The 18584-nt window shown below is 43.3% G+C and overlaps 1 protein-coding gene across 4 annotated transcripts in view; it reads left to right on the top strand.

Moving 5' to 3' along the window:
• CSMD2 (CUB and Sushi multiple domains 2) overlaps positions 1 to 18584 on the top strand; it is a 495517-nt gene that overhangs the window by 79720 nt on the left and 397213 nt on the right. For all 4 annotated transcript variants that reach the window (XM_083511538.1, XM_083511534.1, XM_083511540.1 and 1 more), the window contains exon 3: positions 18070 to 18182. In XM_083511538.1, coding sequence (XP_083367664.1) covers positions 18070 to 18182 — 113 coding nt within the window. The remainder of the gene's footprint in view (positions 1 to 18069; positions 18183 to 18584) is intronic.

The following is an 18584-nucleotide window of genomic DNA, read 5'->3' as shown; positions in this document are numbered from 1 at the left end:
ACAACATGCCTTTCCTATGGCACCTTAACCATTAAGCCTAAGTATTGGTCACTCCATCCCTTCATGATTTACAGCTAGGTTCTGGTCCAGCTGTGCACTGGTACTGACTTTCCCCTCCTGCCAATTAATACAATGCAAGGGGCAGCCACATGCTGTCAAGTGGGCTATTTGGTGTTTCCTCTGAGTCTTTCCCTTGTTCGGTGTCATCTCTGCTCCTGATATCCCAGGAGAGAGAAGGGAGAGCCAGAGTTGGACTCAGGAAGGCAGCTCTGAGGTCAGCTGATTCCTGACAGTGACCCACTATGCTGAGGATGGAATGGCACATGGCAAAGAGTCCAAGCTGTCATTGAAAATGGCAGCTTCATGTCCAGTCGCCTCCCATCCCCTGCTTCATAGTGTCTACCTCAGTTTGCCTTAGACTAAGTATGAGAGAAGCGCTGAGTTAGGCACATTCAGTGGCAATTGTATTCTTTTCTCGACTTCCTTTCCTTTCTCCTCCTCCTGGTCCAGCCTTGAGAAGGAGATTGTTTCATCTGCTCCAGCCTTGAGAAGGAGATTGTTTCATCTGCTTTTAAACTAACAATAGTTTGTTGTTTCACCTGACACGGAAGAACTCTAGTTAGCTGAAACTATGATTCATTAACAAATTGGAATAAAAAATCATGGAAACAAAAGCTTGTGATCTCCTAATGACCATGTCAGAGGAGGAAAGGGGACAAGTGAGCAGCTGAACCTGAGGGTCACTGCCTTTTGTTCTTATAATCCTAAGCCATCATTAAGTGTTGGGATGGTGAATCTGTTGCCCTTGAGATGTTGCTGGACTACAGCTCCAATCACCCCTAGTATTAGCTGGGGCTGATGAAGGTTGGATCCAAACAACACCTGGAAGGTCACAGGTTTCCCACCTTTGCTCTAGCTCTGGGTGCAAAACAGGCCATCCTTTCTGGCTTCTTTTCTTAAAGTTTCCTGATACATAACCTATTCCTTGGAACATCTGCGTGGTATCAGTGATCTCTCTTGAAATGCCTCTTCAAAGCCCGCCTTTTCTATGAAGTCTTTGGCTAAACCTCTGTTTCTATTCATAACCAAAACAAATCCCAAGGAAACACAACTGTGTGTGTCTACCCTTTCCTCCTTTTCTTCTGTCTTCCAATCCCAAAGGAGCCCCTAGACAACCATTCCAAGATGATATAACAATTAAAATAATTATTTAAAACACACAAGCAGAAGCAGCAATATGAAGCATAAGAAAGATGCCAAACACATTTTAAATACCTAACAGAATAATAATAATAATAATAATAATAATAATAATAATAATAATACTTTATTATTTATACCCTTCCCCTCTGGCTGGGTTTCCCCAGTCACACTGGGAAGCTTCTAACAGGAGATTAAAATACATTAAAACATCAATCCTTAAAAAACTTCCCTAAACAGGGCTGCCTTCAGATGTCATCTCAATGTCAGATAGTTGTTTATTCCTTTGACATCTGATGGGAGGGTGTTCCACAGGGCGGTAGCCACTACCGAGATGGCACTCTGCCTGGTTCCCTGTAACTTTGCTTCTTGCAGCGCAGCCAGAAGGCCCTCGGCGCTGGACCTCAGTGTCTAGGCTGAACGATGGGGATGGAGACGCTCCTTCGGGTATACTGGGCTGATGGCGTTTAGGTCTTTAAAGGTCAGCACCAACACTTTGAATTGTGCTTGGAAATGTACTGGGAGCCAATGTAGGTCTTTCAAAACCAGTGTTAAGTGGTCTTGGCCACTCCCAGTCATCAGTCTAGCTGCTGCAGTCTGGATTAATTGTAGTTTCCGGGTCACCTTCAAAGGTAGCCCCATGTAGACCACATTGCAGTAGTCCAAGCGGGAGATAACTACAGCATGCACCACTCTGGCAAGACAGTCCACGGGCAGGTAGGGATGGAGCTGGTAGACAGCTGCCCTGGACACATAATTGACCTGTGCCTCAATGGACAGCTGTGAGTCCAAAACGACTCCCAGGCTGCGCACCTTACACAGGACCTTCACCGCCTTCACTGGTTCTGAATTGAAAGAGAGGTAGAGCTGGGTATCATCTGCATACTGATGAACACCAAGCCGAAACCCCCTGATGATCTCTCCCAGTGGCTTCATATAGATGTTAAAAAGTAGGGGGGAGAGGACGGAACTCTGAGGCACCCCACAAGTGAGAGCCTAGGGGTCTGAACACTTGTCCCCCAAAACCACTTTCTGAACACAGCCCAGGAAGATGGAGCAGAACCTCTGTATAACAGTGCCCCCAGGTCCAGAAGGATGTTATAGTCAGTGGTGTCAAAGGCCCCTGAGAGATCCAGCAGAACTAGGAAACAGCTTTCACCTTTGTCTCTAGCTCGCCGGAGATCATCGACCAGTGCGACCAAGGCAGTTTCAGTCCCATGATGAGGCTTGAATACCCTAATTACTTCTTAAAAACAGCCATGATGTTTTAATCAGTAACGGGACCAAATGGGTTCTTCCTTGGGAGGACTTGCCGGAAAAAATACCATGGCCCAAAGGGCATTGCCCTGTGTGCTCACCTGTCCCATCTCTGAGCATAGCAAACTCCAGAGCAAGCCCTCAGATGTTGACCTGACAATATCGGTAGGCACAGATGACACAAAATGTCTCTTCATGTATTCCCCCCCCCCAATCATTTTTACTTTGCTTAATTTTGCCTCTGTTGTCTTCCCACACTCTGACTAAATTTAGACTGTAAGGTTTTTATTGGGGGGGGGCAGGCAGCTGTCATTTGCTTGCATTACTCTGCAAAAGGCATCTACACAAATGGTGCATGTTAAATAAAAATGAGATGATGATTGATATTATTAATAACAATAATAATTATTCCATCTCCTCTGCTGAGAGAACAGCTGTCTTCAGCTCTCCCTCAGTCATTACCAAGTGGCAGTCTCCCATCAGGCTACCTGAACTGTTTCCATCCCAGCTGGTAGTTATGAGAAGTGGAACTGTAACTGGTGTCTCTGAGCTTGATTTTTTTCACTCTTCCCTTCCCGTCCCCATTTTTCCTTTTATGTTGTTAAGATGATAACCCCAAGGCTGGTACTGATTTTTTATTTATTTTAAAGCTTTTATTATACGAAACAGATAATATTCCAAACAACATATACAGCATAAACAAATCTAAGCAGTATATATAACGACAACATCAAATCCTGAGTGCAGGTGGGAGGATTTCTATATTTTCTCTCTCTTAACTTTAGGCTCTTTTGGGGGCTATCCTTAGAAGTAGCATCTCCCAGCTCTGGACTTTTGTTACAAAATTTAATGAACCTTTTAAGAACTCCAAGTCAGTGCATGCTTGCTATTGATTTTTGTAAAAGGCTCTGGGGTACTTTTTGGATGAAGAGTGGGGCAAGAATGACTGGACAGAAGAAAGGGGGGGGACTGTATGGCGTGGGCCAGAGCTACATTCACCCTTCATTAGCAGGCCAAGCCATGGTCTTCTCCCATTGCTCCAATCTATTTCAGGCATAGAAGTTTATTTACTGTGGATCATATGCAGCGCTGACAGAAGTGAAGCACCTGACAGCAGAGCTACGCCTACACCAGTCACATATTTATGGAGGAAGCCTGTAATAGCTGGCAAAATCCTTGTTTGCTGTGTCGATTTGCACTGTCTATCCATATTTATTTCAGCCATCAGCTGCTGTTCATCACAGCGAGATAGGATGCTGTTGTCTTAATCCTGAGTCTATGGTTAATGGTCTGTGTGCATGTTTTTCTATCAAGCTTAGAAACTGAGTAAACATACATTTCTCAATTTTGGTTCTTAATCGCCCTGGTGCCCATGAATCACAAATACCCTCCATATGGGAAGAATGGTGCATGGTTGATACTATTTTTAAGAGTACTGCTTCTGCTTTAGCGCTTTCTTATGACTTTTTAGTTACCTTGCTAAGATTTCTGGCTATTCACACCTGTCTAAATAGAAGTCCTGAACTTCTGTAGTGTGCAGGTGACGCCAGAAGTTATGTAAGAGCCACTCAGTGGTAGTGCAGATGAGAGGCAGGAGTGTTTTTCAGGGCTGAATTCAGATTCAAAAGCTGAAAGAAAGGAACTGGATGGGAGAGAACATCTATACATCATTGTCCATGTCTACATGTTGGTATTTTCTATTTCCAAGTAGCTCCCTCATATTCTTGAACCACCATTGGGAAGCGTCAGCTAGGAATGATTGGAGTGGTGTTTTTCCTGCCATAGTGGACAGCTCCTGGGTTCTGATGTTGGCAGAGTGTTTCACTTACACTAATTAGACTGGTTATGTGTTGAGTGTTGTGCCATTTTCCTCTAAGGGCTGGGAGACCTTTTTCAGCTTGAGGGTCACGTTTGCTTCTTGATGACCTTCTGAGGGTCACATGCCAGTGGTGAGTGGAGCCGAAAGCAAAGGTGGATGGGGCAACACATGTAAATCTTACGTTTGTACAGTAAGCTGGTTTCTACACACAATCATGTTATTGGGGGGAGGGGTAGAGGAGTCTGCTGCATCAGGCCGTGGCCCATCTAGTCCAGCATACTCTTCATGTGGCCAACAAGATGGCTATGGGAAGCAGGACCTGAGCATAGCAGCTCTTTCCCCTTCTGTGAATTCGAGCAACTGGTATTCAGAAGCATTTTGTCTTTGATGGTGGAGGTAGAGGCTGGTAAGGAGTCTGTTGAGCTAAGATATCAGAATTCTCATTGGTTCAGGAAAAGTAGAAGCAGACCTCCTATTCCCCCTACTGCCAGGGCAAAATGAGACATTCTGTTCCACCCTCAGCATAGGTGCCAAGTGTCCAGGGCCCTGGGTGCTCCAGACCTCCCAACATTCCACATGAAGGGGCTAGGCACCCACAATTTTTTGTGCGGGGGCTGTGCATGGCACGGGTGTGCAAACATCACACACCCACACACCTGTGGCATGCACAGCCCCAGGCACTCATGGCCCCGGTGCCAAGTTGGCAGGCCTGACCCTCAGTAAGGTGCTAAGGAAATACGGGCCATGAGAAAGAGAGAGAGGCACAATTCAAGAGCATTGGAGATATTCCGTGCATTTTGCTTCCTCATTGGACAATGAGGAGCACTGATAGTCCCTTGTCCAGGCTTTCAAATCCTGCAGTAGACCCTGCCACTGTTCCAGTTCTAAGGGGTCAGGACAGTGGTGTACAAAAAGATGTGACCCTTGTTAATCTATGTCCTTTCTTGCTTAGATTGCTGCTATCTCCTTGGATTCTCTTTTGACATTGGCAGGTGTAGTTTGATGACATTTTCACCCCATCTGTCAATCTAGGAGAGTGCTCTTGTGCCTAAGTCCTGCATCCAGGTTTCCCACAGGCATCCTATTGGCCACTATGAGAAAAGGGTGTCATACTAGATAGGTCATTGGTCCAGCATTCATTATTCTACCAGGACTTCCTTCCTTCCTTCCTTCCTTCCTTCCTTCCTTCCTTCCTTCCTTCCTTCCTTCCTTGACAATAGTCATTCAGCCCCCAATCCAAGCATTAGAACACAAGAATGCATGGTAATTTGAACAAATTGGTGAACAATGGTGTTTTCGGGAGGGGAAAAATAATTCTAAATGGAACTGTTACAAAGCTATAACGGAGGGAAAGGCAAAGAAGGGGAAGAAAGGAGTAAAACAAAACAAAACCCTGAGAATCCTTGAGTAGACTTGAGTGGGGTTAAAAAAAGTACCCACAAAAATGGCACAGCATGGCTGTCATTTATCCTAAACTGCTTTAAATTGTTGATTGGAAGGATTTAATGAAAAATACCAAATCATAAATGAAACCATTTCATTGAAAAATGAAGAGAGAGATTGAGGGAAAGTGAGCCATTTTGTGGCAATGGCCCGTAGGTAGTAATATCCCCCCCCCCTTGACATTATTGATTGTATGCCGCATATTCTCCTGGCAAGAAACATAATTAACCGTTCTGTCAGGCTCGCTACATGGAACCGCTTGTCAAAATTTGTCAGATTGATGTTTTTGTTGCTTAGGAGAAGCAGAAATAGAGCCGAAATAGCCAGAGACAGCTTTAAAAATAAATAAATAAACAAAACAAAATAATACCTTTTGCATGCTTGGACTCCGCAAGCAAATTCTTAAATGGGGGGGGGGGGGGCATTCCATAGAGGTGTGTCTCAGTTCTTGAGGCTTGGCCTGCCAGGTGCTAATTTTTAACAGTGGCCACAATTTCTATCCATTTAACAGAAGCCTGCACCAGAACACATAACGATGACTAACTTGGATGGCTTTAAAACAGTCATTTAGAAAAATTCGTGGAGAGCATAAGAAAAGCCTTGCTGAATCAGACCACAGACCCATTTAATTCAGCATTCTGATCCCACAGTGGCTCACCAAGTGCCTGTAGGAAGCCTGCAAGCAGCACATGCTTGCAGTAGCCTTTCCATGCATGTTTCCAAGCAACTGGCACCCAGAGACTTGATGCCTCTATTACTGGAGATAGTAAAAAGGTAAAGGGACCCCTGACCATGGGGTTGCAGCGCTCATCTCGCTTTATTGGCTGAGGGAGCTGGTGTACAGCTTCCGGGTCATGTGGCCAGCATGACTAAGCCACTTCTGGCAAACCAGAGCAGCGCACGGAAATGCTGTTTACCTTCCCGCCGGAGCGGTACCTATTTATCTACTTGCACTTTGACGTGCTTTCAAACTGCTAGGTTGGCAGGAGCAGGGACTGAGCAACGGGTGCTCACCTCATTGCAGGGATTCGAACCGCTGACCTTCTGATCAGCAAGTCCTAGGCTCTGTGGTTTAACCCACAGCACCACCTGTGTCCCTACTGGAGATAGTAGCCTGTAGCTAATTCATCTTACTCCTCTTTAAACCATCCAAGTTGGTGGCCATTGCAAAAGCTTCTGGTAGTGCCTTCCATAGTTTAACTGTGGGTGAACATGTACTTCCTTTTGTCTGTCCTGGATTTTTCAACATTTGGCTTCACTGAATGGTTCTACTACTATGAGAGCAGGGTGAGGGCAGGATGACTTGTCCCTATCCACTTACTTTAGAGTATTTCCCCATTCCCAGAGATTTGTTCATCTGCTTGGCATAGCCAAAACCACTTATTTTTCTCCCTTAATAGAGCAGTTGTTCCAGCCTGATTATCATTTTGGATTTTCTTTTCCAATATCCTTTTTTACAATATCATTTTCGAGGCACAGCATCCAGATCAGTGTGTAATATTCCAAGTGAATACACACTGTAGATTTGTGTAATACCATTATGATATTGGCAGTTTTATGGATAGTAAGTTCATCAATGGGTGTGAGCCATAATAGCTGGAAAGGAAACCTCCACAGGCAGAGGCAATATGTTGCTGATTAATTTGTGGTAGGGCCAAGTGTGCTGGGCTTATACGTTTTTCAAAGTATATAGCATTTCCATGTTAAGTAATATTAAATGTTTCCTACTTTTAAGTATAGGTATTCCTTGATCAGACCCAAATCCACCCAATCCATCAGTTTTTGTATGAATGCCAAGCTAGTCTGCATATTATTAAACCATGGTGTTATTGTCGTGTGCTAACACAGCCACACATGGTAGAAGTGTTGCCAGTTCTGATGTGTCTTTGCCCAGCCTGGATTTAATCATGACCATTTCTCCCCCTTGTCTCAATTTCTTTCCCTGGGGCACCTTGTTTTGGATGTCAGTCCATTTGGGGGCAGAAATTTGTCAGATCCTATCAGATTTATTTGTCACTTCATAATACTTAACAAAAACCTTGGTTGGTTAGCCATTTTGGGGTTATGGTCACATGTTCTTTTTGCATAAACCTGCCTTTGATCATCATGATTTGAACTGAGGAAGCAACCTAGTATTCTGTATGGTGGAAAAGTGATAGGCATCAGAGACAGTGCATGCTTTTTAACTTCCCTGATTATGCAATATGAAAATGTGGTTTATTGATATTCAGAGTATTCAGAATATGTGAAGACTTTACTTGTGTAGTCTGAGATCCCTGGCTGAGGGTGCTGTCTTGTCTAGGAAGGATTTCCCCCCAGATGCATTTAAACTGAACGCAAAGATCCATCCACTATGAAATGTAAGACTGTCCCAAGAGACAAGCCCATGTTATTGGTTAATGGAGTGTTTATTATCAATGTCCGACTAATAAGCAAGAGGGCAGTTTGATACATTGCTTTTGGTGCATGGAAAAACAAGGTGGGGGTTAAAGGGGGTTATCTGCAATATTGACATCCAGGTGCTTTATTTATCCCATTCCATATTTGCTTTGGGATTTGATGCAAAGAAAGGAGGGGAAAATGACAAATAAGCAAATCATGCAGAATAAACAAATCACACCTAAAATTAGAGAAGAGATTAAGGCCTGAGGTGGGGATGTGATATGTGTTGTTGACTTCTGTCTTGTGCTTCCTTTCTCACTTCTCTGTATTTTTACATCACTGCTGTGGTCATACATGGAAAGATAGGAATCAAACTTCTGTTCCACATTCCTAGGTTCTTTATGTGTAATAGATAGATATAAGGGATCAGTTCAAATTGAATTCATGTTTGTTTGTTTTTTTTAGAGTACTTTGGGTCAGTTACCTTGTAGAGAGTTGCATTCAAAGGGGAGTATGTGTAGAATAATTACAACAGTGGCAGAAACTGACGTGGGGAAAGGTGTGACCAAAGGAATCATGACCTGCCACCAATATTGCACCTAAGGCAAAATCAAACTATGAAGAAAGCCAAAAGAGTTTCATGGGAAATGATTAAAATGCTTTGGGGCAAGTTCTGTACGCTGTTCATTCAAGTGGATTTTCCAGGAAGGATATGGAAATTCTCAAAACGGTCCAGATAATATCCAATTCTGCCATAACAGGATTGTTTTGCATGCATGTCTTCCTTTATGGGATTCATTCCAGAAACACTCCCTTGGTAACAAACTTCATGTAAAAATAGGGTCTCAAGTCGAGCTTTTGGGAAGTGAATTGGAAGGTTGAGAGATGGGCATAGGATGAAAGAGGATTAATTTGGCTCACGTTAGCAACTGCATCGACTCACAGTTGTACATTCTCTGTGTGTACTGAAAGGAACAAGTATATGGCTTGCTGTGTTTTTCTTGCAACATGTCCATGATGGAAGGTGTTGGTTCAGAGATCTCTGTGCAGCTTGACTTGAAATTAAAGGAGGCCTGATTTTGGTCATAAATCATTCCAATGCGCTGGGCTCCACCATCTTTCATTTCTACTTTGAGTGCAATGAGCCTGTTCCCTCCCTAACTTCTAGAATTAATAGGTTTTTAAATTAATAAAGGAAAGGAAGAGGTGACTATATGTTTGTTCATTTGTTTTTGCATTGGAAACCTGAAAATGTGTGGGTGAGTGGCCTATATGGATATGCAAATCCTTTCCCTTCATTTTCATGGAGTTTCTCCCTATGGCCTGAGATATCCATGGAAACTCTACAGAGTGTCTTAGAAATCCATACTTGTGTGTAAATAGGAAGGGCTATGGGAATGCACATTGATATCTCAATGGTGTCCATTGCTTTTAGTGCACATCTGGATGCACATCTAAATGTAATAATAATAATAATAATAAATTTTATTTATATCCCACCCTCCCCAGCCGAAGCCGGGGATAAATAATAAAATAATACAACATTCTGTTGTATGCATTCTGTAGATGCATTTCTTTGCTTTGAGTAAGAGACACAATTGGATGTGAACCCCTATTCATAAATTCCTGTTAACCTGTGCGTGCAGTTGCACATTCAACCGCTGATAATTTCCCTACCCCACAATTGTCTTCAGAAGTGAAATTACTGTGCCCAGGTTGTAAATCAGGCCTTCCAGATTACTGACATCTGCAATGGTTAGTAAGATCTGCTCTAATTACCGTATTTTTTGCACCATAACACTCACTTTCTTCCTCCTAGAAAGTAAGGGGAAATGTCTGTGCGTGTTATGGAGGAAATGCCTACGGGTGGCATGCCTATGGATTTTCCTCCTCTAAAAACTATGTGCATGTTATGGTCGGGTGCGTGTTATAGAGCGAAAAATACGGTAGTTAATCTATATTTTACCAGTGAAAATGCTTGGATATATGTTGCGGCAGGGGACAGCAGCAATTGGTCCCATATCACTGGCACTTGCACAAGTGGTTTCGGGTACTTTAGAGCAGGCAAGATCATCCTTTTTCCTTTAGGTAGAATGTGACCCTGTGATCCTGGTGGCTGCCTTTGGCTCTCTGGATACGGTTGGACTCCCAGCTCCCATTAGTCCAGGCTCACACCGCTAATGGGCAGAGATGATGGGAGTTGTAATCTAACAGCATCCGAAGGGCCACAGGTTTGACGCATCTCTGCCAGGACAATGACTGTCAAGCTTTCAACATGTGTGGATCCCTTTCCACATTCTGAGGAACTCCTATGCATTACACAGAATTCTTGATTATACTCTAGCCCCATGTTTGGCTCTCTCTTTCATTTGTCTTTTGCGTGGAAAATCAACTGGAGGGATTAGCCTAATCATTGGGACAGGGAATGAATGCCATCAAATAAAGACAAATAGCTTCAAAAACCTACACAAAGGTTTGCCTTAGTGTGTCATAACAATATAATTTGAAGTTGGCTGAGCTTTGTGTGGCCCAGAGCACCGTGTCTGCCTCCAGGGAGCAGAGATTTAAAGGACAACCATCCGTGTAGTGCTCCTAAGCTCAGCCTGGCAGACAGCACTGCCCTTTAACTGATTCCATATAAGGCAGTGCAGCAGAATTTTGCTTCGCTTCTGCACCAAGCTAATTTTCCTTCTTGATTAATGAGGTTATTTAAGATATCAATTATTATTCTGCCAATATAAAATAATGTCACTCTACAAATCTCATTGTAATGGCTTGTAGTATTAAAAATTCAAAGTAACAACTAGGGGGGGGGGAACTTTGAGAAAAATGGAAGTCATCAAAACTTATAGTGAAAACTTTTGGCTGTGCTACAAAAGGCTACTCCTGACATGAGGTTTTCCTCAATTTCACCACTGGTGGCCAGTGCATTGGCAATCTGTGTGCCATCTCTTTATGGAGGGGAGCAGAGTTGCATTTAAAGCAGGGATGGGGAGCCTTTTTCAGCCAAAGGGACATATTCCCTTTTCTACAGCCTTCCAAGGAACGCATGAGCAGGGTTAGAAGCAAAAGCAGGTAGAACAATCAATGTCAATTTTACTTTTGCACAGTAGGCTGGTTCACACTCATCACATACCTCTTTTTGCTCTCCATAACGTAAAGGTAAAGGGACCCCTGACCATTAGGTCCAGTCATGGCCGACTCTGGGGTTGCGGTGCTCATCTTGCTTTATTGGCCGAGGGAGCCGGCGTACTGCTTCCGAGTCATGTGGCCAGCATGACTAAGCAGCTTCTGGCGAACCAGAACAGCACATGGAAACACCGTTTACCTTCCCGCCGGAGCAGTACCTATTTACCTACTTGCACCTTGATGTGCTTTCGAACTGCTAGGTTGGCAGGAACTGGGAACAAGCAATGGGAGCTCACCCCGTCGCGAGGATTTGAACCGCCGACCTTCTGATCAGCAAGTCCTAGGCTCTGTGGTTCAACCCACAGTGCCACCCGCGTCCTAGCGCCACCCGCGTCCTGCTCTCCATAGGGACAAGCAAATGACATAATCAGAGTCCAATATATCATTCCAACCAGGCAAAAATAAAAATACACGAGAAACGCATGAGAGGGGAAGCAGTGGGGCCTGGAGCAGGGGTGGACTTTCAAATTTCAGCAGCACCCTGTGCAAAGCCAAAATTTGGCGCCTCCCCCTCTGCCTCTCACCTTCCATTCTGTTTAATTCACGACATAATAGTTGTGACTCCCTTAGGTGCTCCTAGACTTAGCACCCAGTGTGGCAAAAGCAGATGGGGAACTGTGACCCTCCAGATGTCCTCCTGTCACCTCTGGCACTTGGTTGTTGCTGGCTAGGACTGATGGGAGTCAGAGTCCCACAACATCTGGAGAACCACAGGTTCCCCATCTTTGGAACGAAGCTTTGAAGGTATCCAGTGCCCTCGGAGTATCACTTTGAGTGCAGCTCTACAGGCCCAGTCTCTATTAGGCTACAACAACACCCATATGATGGCTAGAGCTGGATCTGCAGCCCTACAGCTCAGCGGGGGCCAAGTTGCTTGAAGAGTCAATATGGGCTGGCTGGCTCTATATAACTCTATAAACTTCTGCTCCAGATCATGTTAGTCTGAGCAACTCATCTTTATGCATAGTAGTAGCAATCTCCTGCTGCCTTCCCTGCCCTCATACCTGTTATCCAGCCTATATCTGACATCATTCCTGCTCCAGCTCTTTAGCTTTTGTTTAACCAACCATCAGCCTGTCTTTTGACTACATCTTCTGTAAATGGCTCTGATCCAGTGGCTTTTCTCCTCATCCCCATTTTTTTCTGTGTGCAGATCTTCAGCTTCTAACCAACTAATATTGGTTAACATTGTTTCCAATATTCACCCTGCCCCTTGGGAAATGGGAGGGTAACATCCCACCTGATTGGATTGTCTGGCCAAGAGAGTCTCTTGTAGGGGTAGTCTTTGTTCTACACTCAGAATTTGTGTGTAAGTGTGTGAGCTTTTCAAAACAGGTCCCTGAGAAAGCAACAAGACATATCGCTGCCAATTAGCTGTTGGTCTAAGTTCATGGTACTGATTTTGCTCTATGAAGCTGTAAATTGCTTGGGGCTGGATCACCTGAAAGGTCATCTCACCCCTTATATACCCAATTCATCACTGTGCTCTGCAGGTGAAGACCTCTCCTAGATTCCATTTAACCAGGAGCTCTGTTCTGCACCATGCAGGAACCAAACCTTTATTGCACCAACCCTTTGGGATTCCCTCCTTTAAAATATTAGGTGTTGCCTCTGTTTTCTCTTTGGCACCTTCTCTAGACTTTCCAACAAAACTTTTAGGTAGAGCTCTTTCCCAGCCTGTCTCTATATTGGGATTGTTTTAAATATGTTTTTATTGTTGTATTGTTTGTTGTTTGCTGCCCTGGACTCCTTTGGGAGGAAGAGTGGGAAATAAGTTTCATAATAATCATAATATAGTATAATACATACAAGACAAAGGTAGATAATATAATATTATATAAATATTTGCTTGGCTATAGGCAGATTTGAAGATCTGCCCTGGGGAGATGGGAATGAGTCCAATGGTCCTCCGAGGGGTGCTGGCTTTTGCCCTCGCTCCCAGTTTTACTGGGGGCAGCTCTACAATTCTGCTTCTAAGCCAACAATGGAGAAAAGGGGACATGATGACTGGGAACAGTCACCAAAAACAAACACACCAAGGTACAAGTGGTTTTTCAGGGGAAATTTCAGCTCCCTTTCCAAAGCACATCTTTCATCCTGAAGACTGAAATGGGCAAACATTTGGCACAGCCATAGTTCTGCTGTATGCAGTTCACAGATAGTGAGACGTGAATTGCAAATTAATGAAGGAAAAACTCAGAAAATTTATTTTGCTGTTCATTTCTGGAAAGGATCTCTGGTTAGTCTTCATTACTGAATGAATGCTTAGAGGTCTGCTGCTTAATTAATATGTGAATTATAAATGTTTCAAAACATTGAGTATCTGTTTTGCTTCTCTTTAAAAAGATGTTTTCTTCCAACTTTGCAGTTTTTCCTAGAGTAGGTAGCCTTGTGCTGCTTTCTCCCACAAGACCCCATATCATATTAACTGCATATGGTTAAAAGCAAGAGAAAAGCTAATTTGATGGGGAAATTCTCATTAATAGGCAACATTTAAATTTGGTGCGAGTAAATGCACTGGACTATGAGGTAGAGTAATTTAATGCCAGGTTAAATGGTGCATTCCACTGGATTTTCATTAGAGGAAGTCGGAAAAGTTTGGAGAGCGTTCCCTGGCCTTCTGGCTTTTAATAGGTTAGTCACCAGGAGCAGTAACTGTTGTTGATTGAATTGATGATGAGAACCATATCAGAAAAGGGGGTAATGGATTCTGTGTTATCACAGAGAAGTTTTAGACCTAGAGGAAGGAAAAGGGGGCACTTATAGCCTATATTATATTTTGTGATATGACAGGATATCTCTCTATATTAAATACAGGAGAAGTGTTTCTGGGAAACTTTGCTAGACTTAATTAGAACTCTTGATTTCCCTTGGAATTATTCAGATGCATAATATAAGAGAGAACCTTCGAATATGTCTCATATTTAACTATAGACGTAATTCAGTAATATTTTTTTAAAAAAATTACTCCTGGATTTTTTTAATAGCTGTAACAAAACTCCCTCAGAATTTCTCAAGTGTTTTGCTTCAAGCAGAACCCGCAGGTTTGCTTCAATTTCCACTTTAGGCAAAACGTGAATTGCCTTCTACCATGATGCCTTCTTCACCAACAGTACAGAACAGTGTGTCTATGTGTGTGTGTGTAACATCTTTATTGAAAGTTCAGAAAGTACATAGTTATATGTGCACTAAACATGGTAAGCTGTAAAGAAAAGAGAGAGAAAGAAAAAGAGAAACAGCACCCATATAGAAGGAAAAATAAAGGGGAGAGGGGGGGAACCCAAAACTATATACTTTACAAAGTTGTTATTGTACTTCACCAGATCTTAACCTATTACAGTATTTGTAAGAATGGACAAATATCATAATGGAAGTTAAACAGACCGCAGCCGTTGCACAGAGATCAAACCAATGGCACAAGAGAATGCCAGCCAGGCACCTGAACTGCCACACTCTGACCAGATGGTTGCCTAAACACCTCCACCAGACCTGCTCAACTGTGGCATCAAGTTTGGAATGGGTGAGATGGACTTTACCCTCAAAGTTTTTGCAAAACTCTTGCAATGCGCTGCTGAGCTGGGTGCATTGGAGACTTGGGGTGCATTGGAGACAGAGAAGTACGCTTTCTTTGCTGCCGCATAGCAAACATGACTATGTGCTCTGTCCTGTCACACTCACCATGAGATTTGAACCACTTGTGCTGTAGCTGTCAGCTACATAGTCCAATTGTAATTGCTACTACAATGCTCATTGCAATGGGAAGTGAGTATATTGCATAATGCTTTTCTCAGGTTGTTTGAAGGATGTGGGGGGAGGGGGTCGAACTGCCAGGTTGGCTTTCCATGACAATATGACATAGATGTTACTAAGAAACCCGCTTTATTGGCAAGAATGTTTTCCCGCTTACAATATTCTTGAATCTACAAGTGTGTACCTGTGTGTTGTTTTAACAACTAATGGAGGTCAATGTGCTCCCCCCTATTTCACCTGTGATATAAGTTGATGTGTGTATCTGGAGGGTGAAAATGTAAGAATGGAGGATGTGAGCACTGGTAGACTCTCATATTCCATGTATTTGTGGCAGTTGGTCATATCTTTATCTTATTAAGAGCTTAGTAAAAAGGTAAAAGACGGTTAAATCCAGTGCCCTGGATCTCACTTCAGACTGAAGGAGCTGGCATTTGCCCACAGACAGCTTTCCAGGTCATGTGGCTAGCATGACCAAACTGCTTCTGACGCAACGAAACACTGTGACGGAAGCCAGAACGCATGGAAACGCCACTTACCTTCCCGCCACAGCAGTACCTATTTATCTACTTGCACTGGTGTGCTTTCGAACTGCCAGGTTGGCAAAAGCTGGAACAGAGCAACGGGAGCTCACTCCATTGTGGGGATTTGAACCACTGACCTTCTGATCAGGAAGCCCAAGAGGCTCAGTGGTTTAGACCACAATGCCACCCGCTCCCCTAAGAGCTTGATATTGGGAACTGGGCTTCAGGCAGCCTTAATAGAACCTGTCAGTGAGTACTCTAGTTTAGGAAGGTCATGTGTACCCCAAAGTCCAACTTTGGTACAATGGAGACTTTGTTACAATCCAGCAAACCTTTTTAAAGTGTAAATGGCACCAGGTGAGACGTCTGGGGGTGCTGTGGTATTCACAGGCACTGCCTTGCCAACTGCAGACACATATGATATATATTGCGTTGGCAGGGTGGTGCTCGTGAGCACACCTGTGACCTCAGAGGCCTTCTCTGCTGCAACAGCCCCCTGCTGAGTTAGGCTTGAAAGATGCAGCAGGTTGTGGTGTGTACTTGGTTGTGGGGGAGGACATAACAGTTTCTATGGTTTGTATATGAGCCCATGGGCCTAAAATAGTTGACAAACCCTGGACTATATTATGGGAATATAACTGTAAACGAGAGCTATGGTTCTGAAGGAACCATATGAGAGAGCTAACTTTTTTAAAAAAGAAAAAAGAAAACACCACACAATTTAAACAGCAGAACAAAATATAATAGAAAAAAGACAACAATAGCAGAAAAAATAAACTCCTCTTCTCCCAGGCCTATGACTAATTAGCAATCTACAGCTTTTCAAACTGAGGAGGGGGGTGTTGCTTTGTTTGCTATTATGTTATGTATTTTTGTGTTTCATACTGCAAACCACCCCTGTGATCCTTGAATGCAGGGTGGTATATAAATGTAGTAAACCAACAAATAAACCTAGGGAACTGCTTTATTCTAGGTAGGCGATGAACAGAACAAGTAATTCTGTCCTTTGTCAGTCTCACTGATGCTTAACCTCAATTTGTGTGGACTTTTTGAAGGAACACATTAAAAGTGTGCAGCTCCTTTTACATAAAAACACACAATCTTCAGTTTTTTGTGTGCATTTTTTATTTAGCAAGGGGTGCACACATTTTTCACACCAAAGCTGCATCATGAAATATGCTGAAGAGGCTTATCCAACCAAGAGTCGTGTTCCAGTCCAGAAAGAAGTTTGGTAGCATTGTGTTGGGTCAGCCCACTGGGAAAAGTGGACCAAATGAATTTTCCCCTTGTCCCTACATCTGAGTCCGATTATGGGTCCTTTTATCCTGGTGTTGCCTACACTGACTGGCAGAGTCTTCAGTGCCTTCCTCCAGCCCTGCTTCATGAGTTGCTGTGGACTGGACTTGGAAACTTCTGTGTTCAAAGCTCTGCCACTGAGTTATTGCCTCTCTCCAGTGTTTTTATGTAGTATAATTTTAGGTCTTAAGCTGATGAAAGCAAAGAGAGAGAGAGAGAGCACTTTAAATTAAAATCCACATTTAAAGCTTTTTTAAAAAATAAATTGCCTTAGCCAGGTGAGAGGCAATAGGATTGGAAGATAAAACTGTAATTGTTCGTCAGAAATGTACATCAGCTATTTCCCAGCTGTGTCAATAGAACAGCTGGGAATTAATACCTGGGATATCGTAATGCCAGTTCAGAAATGATTGCTGAACAAACCTGTGTTAATAAAATTAACAATTGCCATCTAGCTGCGGAAGAAAAGTCATTCAGGGATGGAACCTACAAGGGCTGCAGAATGTCACCAGCTATTATCTTTAATTCACATATCGAGTCAGCCTTTGTCAAGCTCATTGAGCCTGCCCTATGAGTTACTTTGACGGCAAAGACATAAGTGTTGCTTTTTTTATCAGTGTGAATGAACATATGAAGCTGCCGTAATTGTCAACCTTTTTGTTCATCTACTGTAGCTCTTGGGTAGGCAATCTTCTTTTCATTCTGAGGGGTAGATTCCCTTCTGGACCACTTTCTGGGGCCAAATGCCAGTGGGGGGGGGGAGGGCAAGGGCAAAAGTGGATGGAACAATAAATGTAATTTTTGCCTTGTTTCTACACACACTCGTACACACCCCTCCCTCTCTCTCTCCTTCCAGGCAAGCAAGAAACATGATCAGAGTTCAAGGGCACATTCCATCCAGGCATAAGCATCCACAGAGAGTGCAAAGTAGGGGCTGCTGAGGGATGTGGCCTGGGGAGGGTTATAGTCTGGGGAGAGTTTAAAGAGTCAGCTATAAAGGGGCCCCAACCATTGTGGGTGGCAGTCATGTTACCCAGGTAGTGCAGAGGTCAGGACTGTGCCACAGTCTGAGTAATCCCCGTTTTACAGTATTACACCTTCACCTAAAAGGAAGGCAGGAGATGGTTGGGCAGGTTGGTAACAGGATGATTCTGCATTACATGTTTAATAGGAAGTGCCTGGTGTGATTCTTCCCATTGTGATCTCTTTCAGGTTAACAGGATTCCAACTGCCTCCTCCCATCGTGAGTACTGGGGTGGTGCTGTCCTTGTGGCTTGTAAGCGATTATGCTGTCAGTGCTCAAGGATTTCAGGCAAACTATGAAGGTAGGTCAGCTTTTCGTGTCCAGCCTTTGCTTCTGTACAGGAGTTCAAGATCCATTTGGGTTTTCTGGGACAAATTATGTTTTGCAACTCAAAACCACTGTCTTTTTTCTTAAGGGTAATTCTGTGCATTATGTACTCTGTCCTGTATTTTGCTGCAGTTCTGTCTTGGTTTTAATTGTGGTTTTTTATGTTTTTACATTACTGTTCACCACCCTAATATTTTAGTATATAAATGCTTTGGGGGGTGGATATCTAACTATATTATTGCTTTGAATCTAAAATTGGACCAATACTCCTTTCCTTACATTTTTTTAAAAACAACAACAAAGAAACTCCATCTACTGTATCTATCAGTCTAGAGAGAGAGAGAGAGAGAGAGAGAACAATGGCTAAATTGACAAA

Source organism: Podarcis liolepis (assembly GCF_965112155.1).
Source record: "Podarcis liolepis genome assembly, chromosome: 7".
NCBI classification, from domain to species: Eukaryota; Metazoa; Chordata; class Lepidosauria; order Squamata; family Lacertidae; genus Podarcis; species Podarcis liolepis.
Note: the sequence above shows the minus strand (reverse complement) of the source record. Positions and strands in the feature narration are given on the sequence as shown.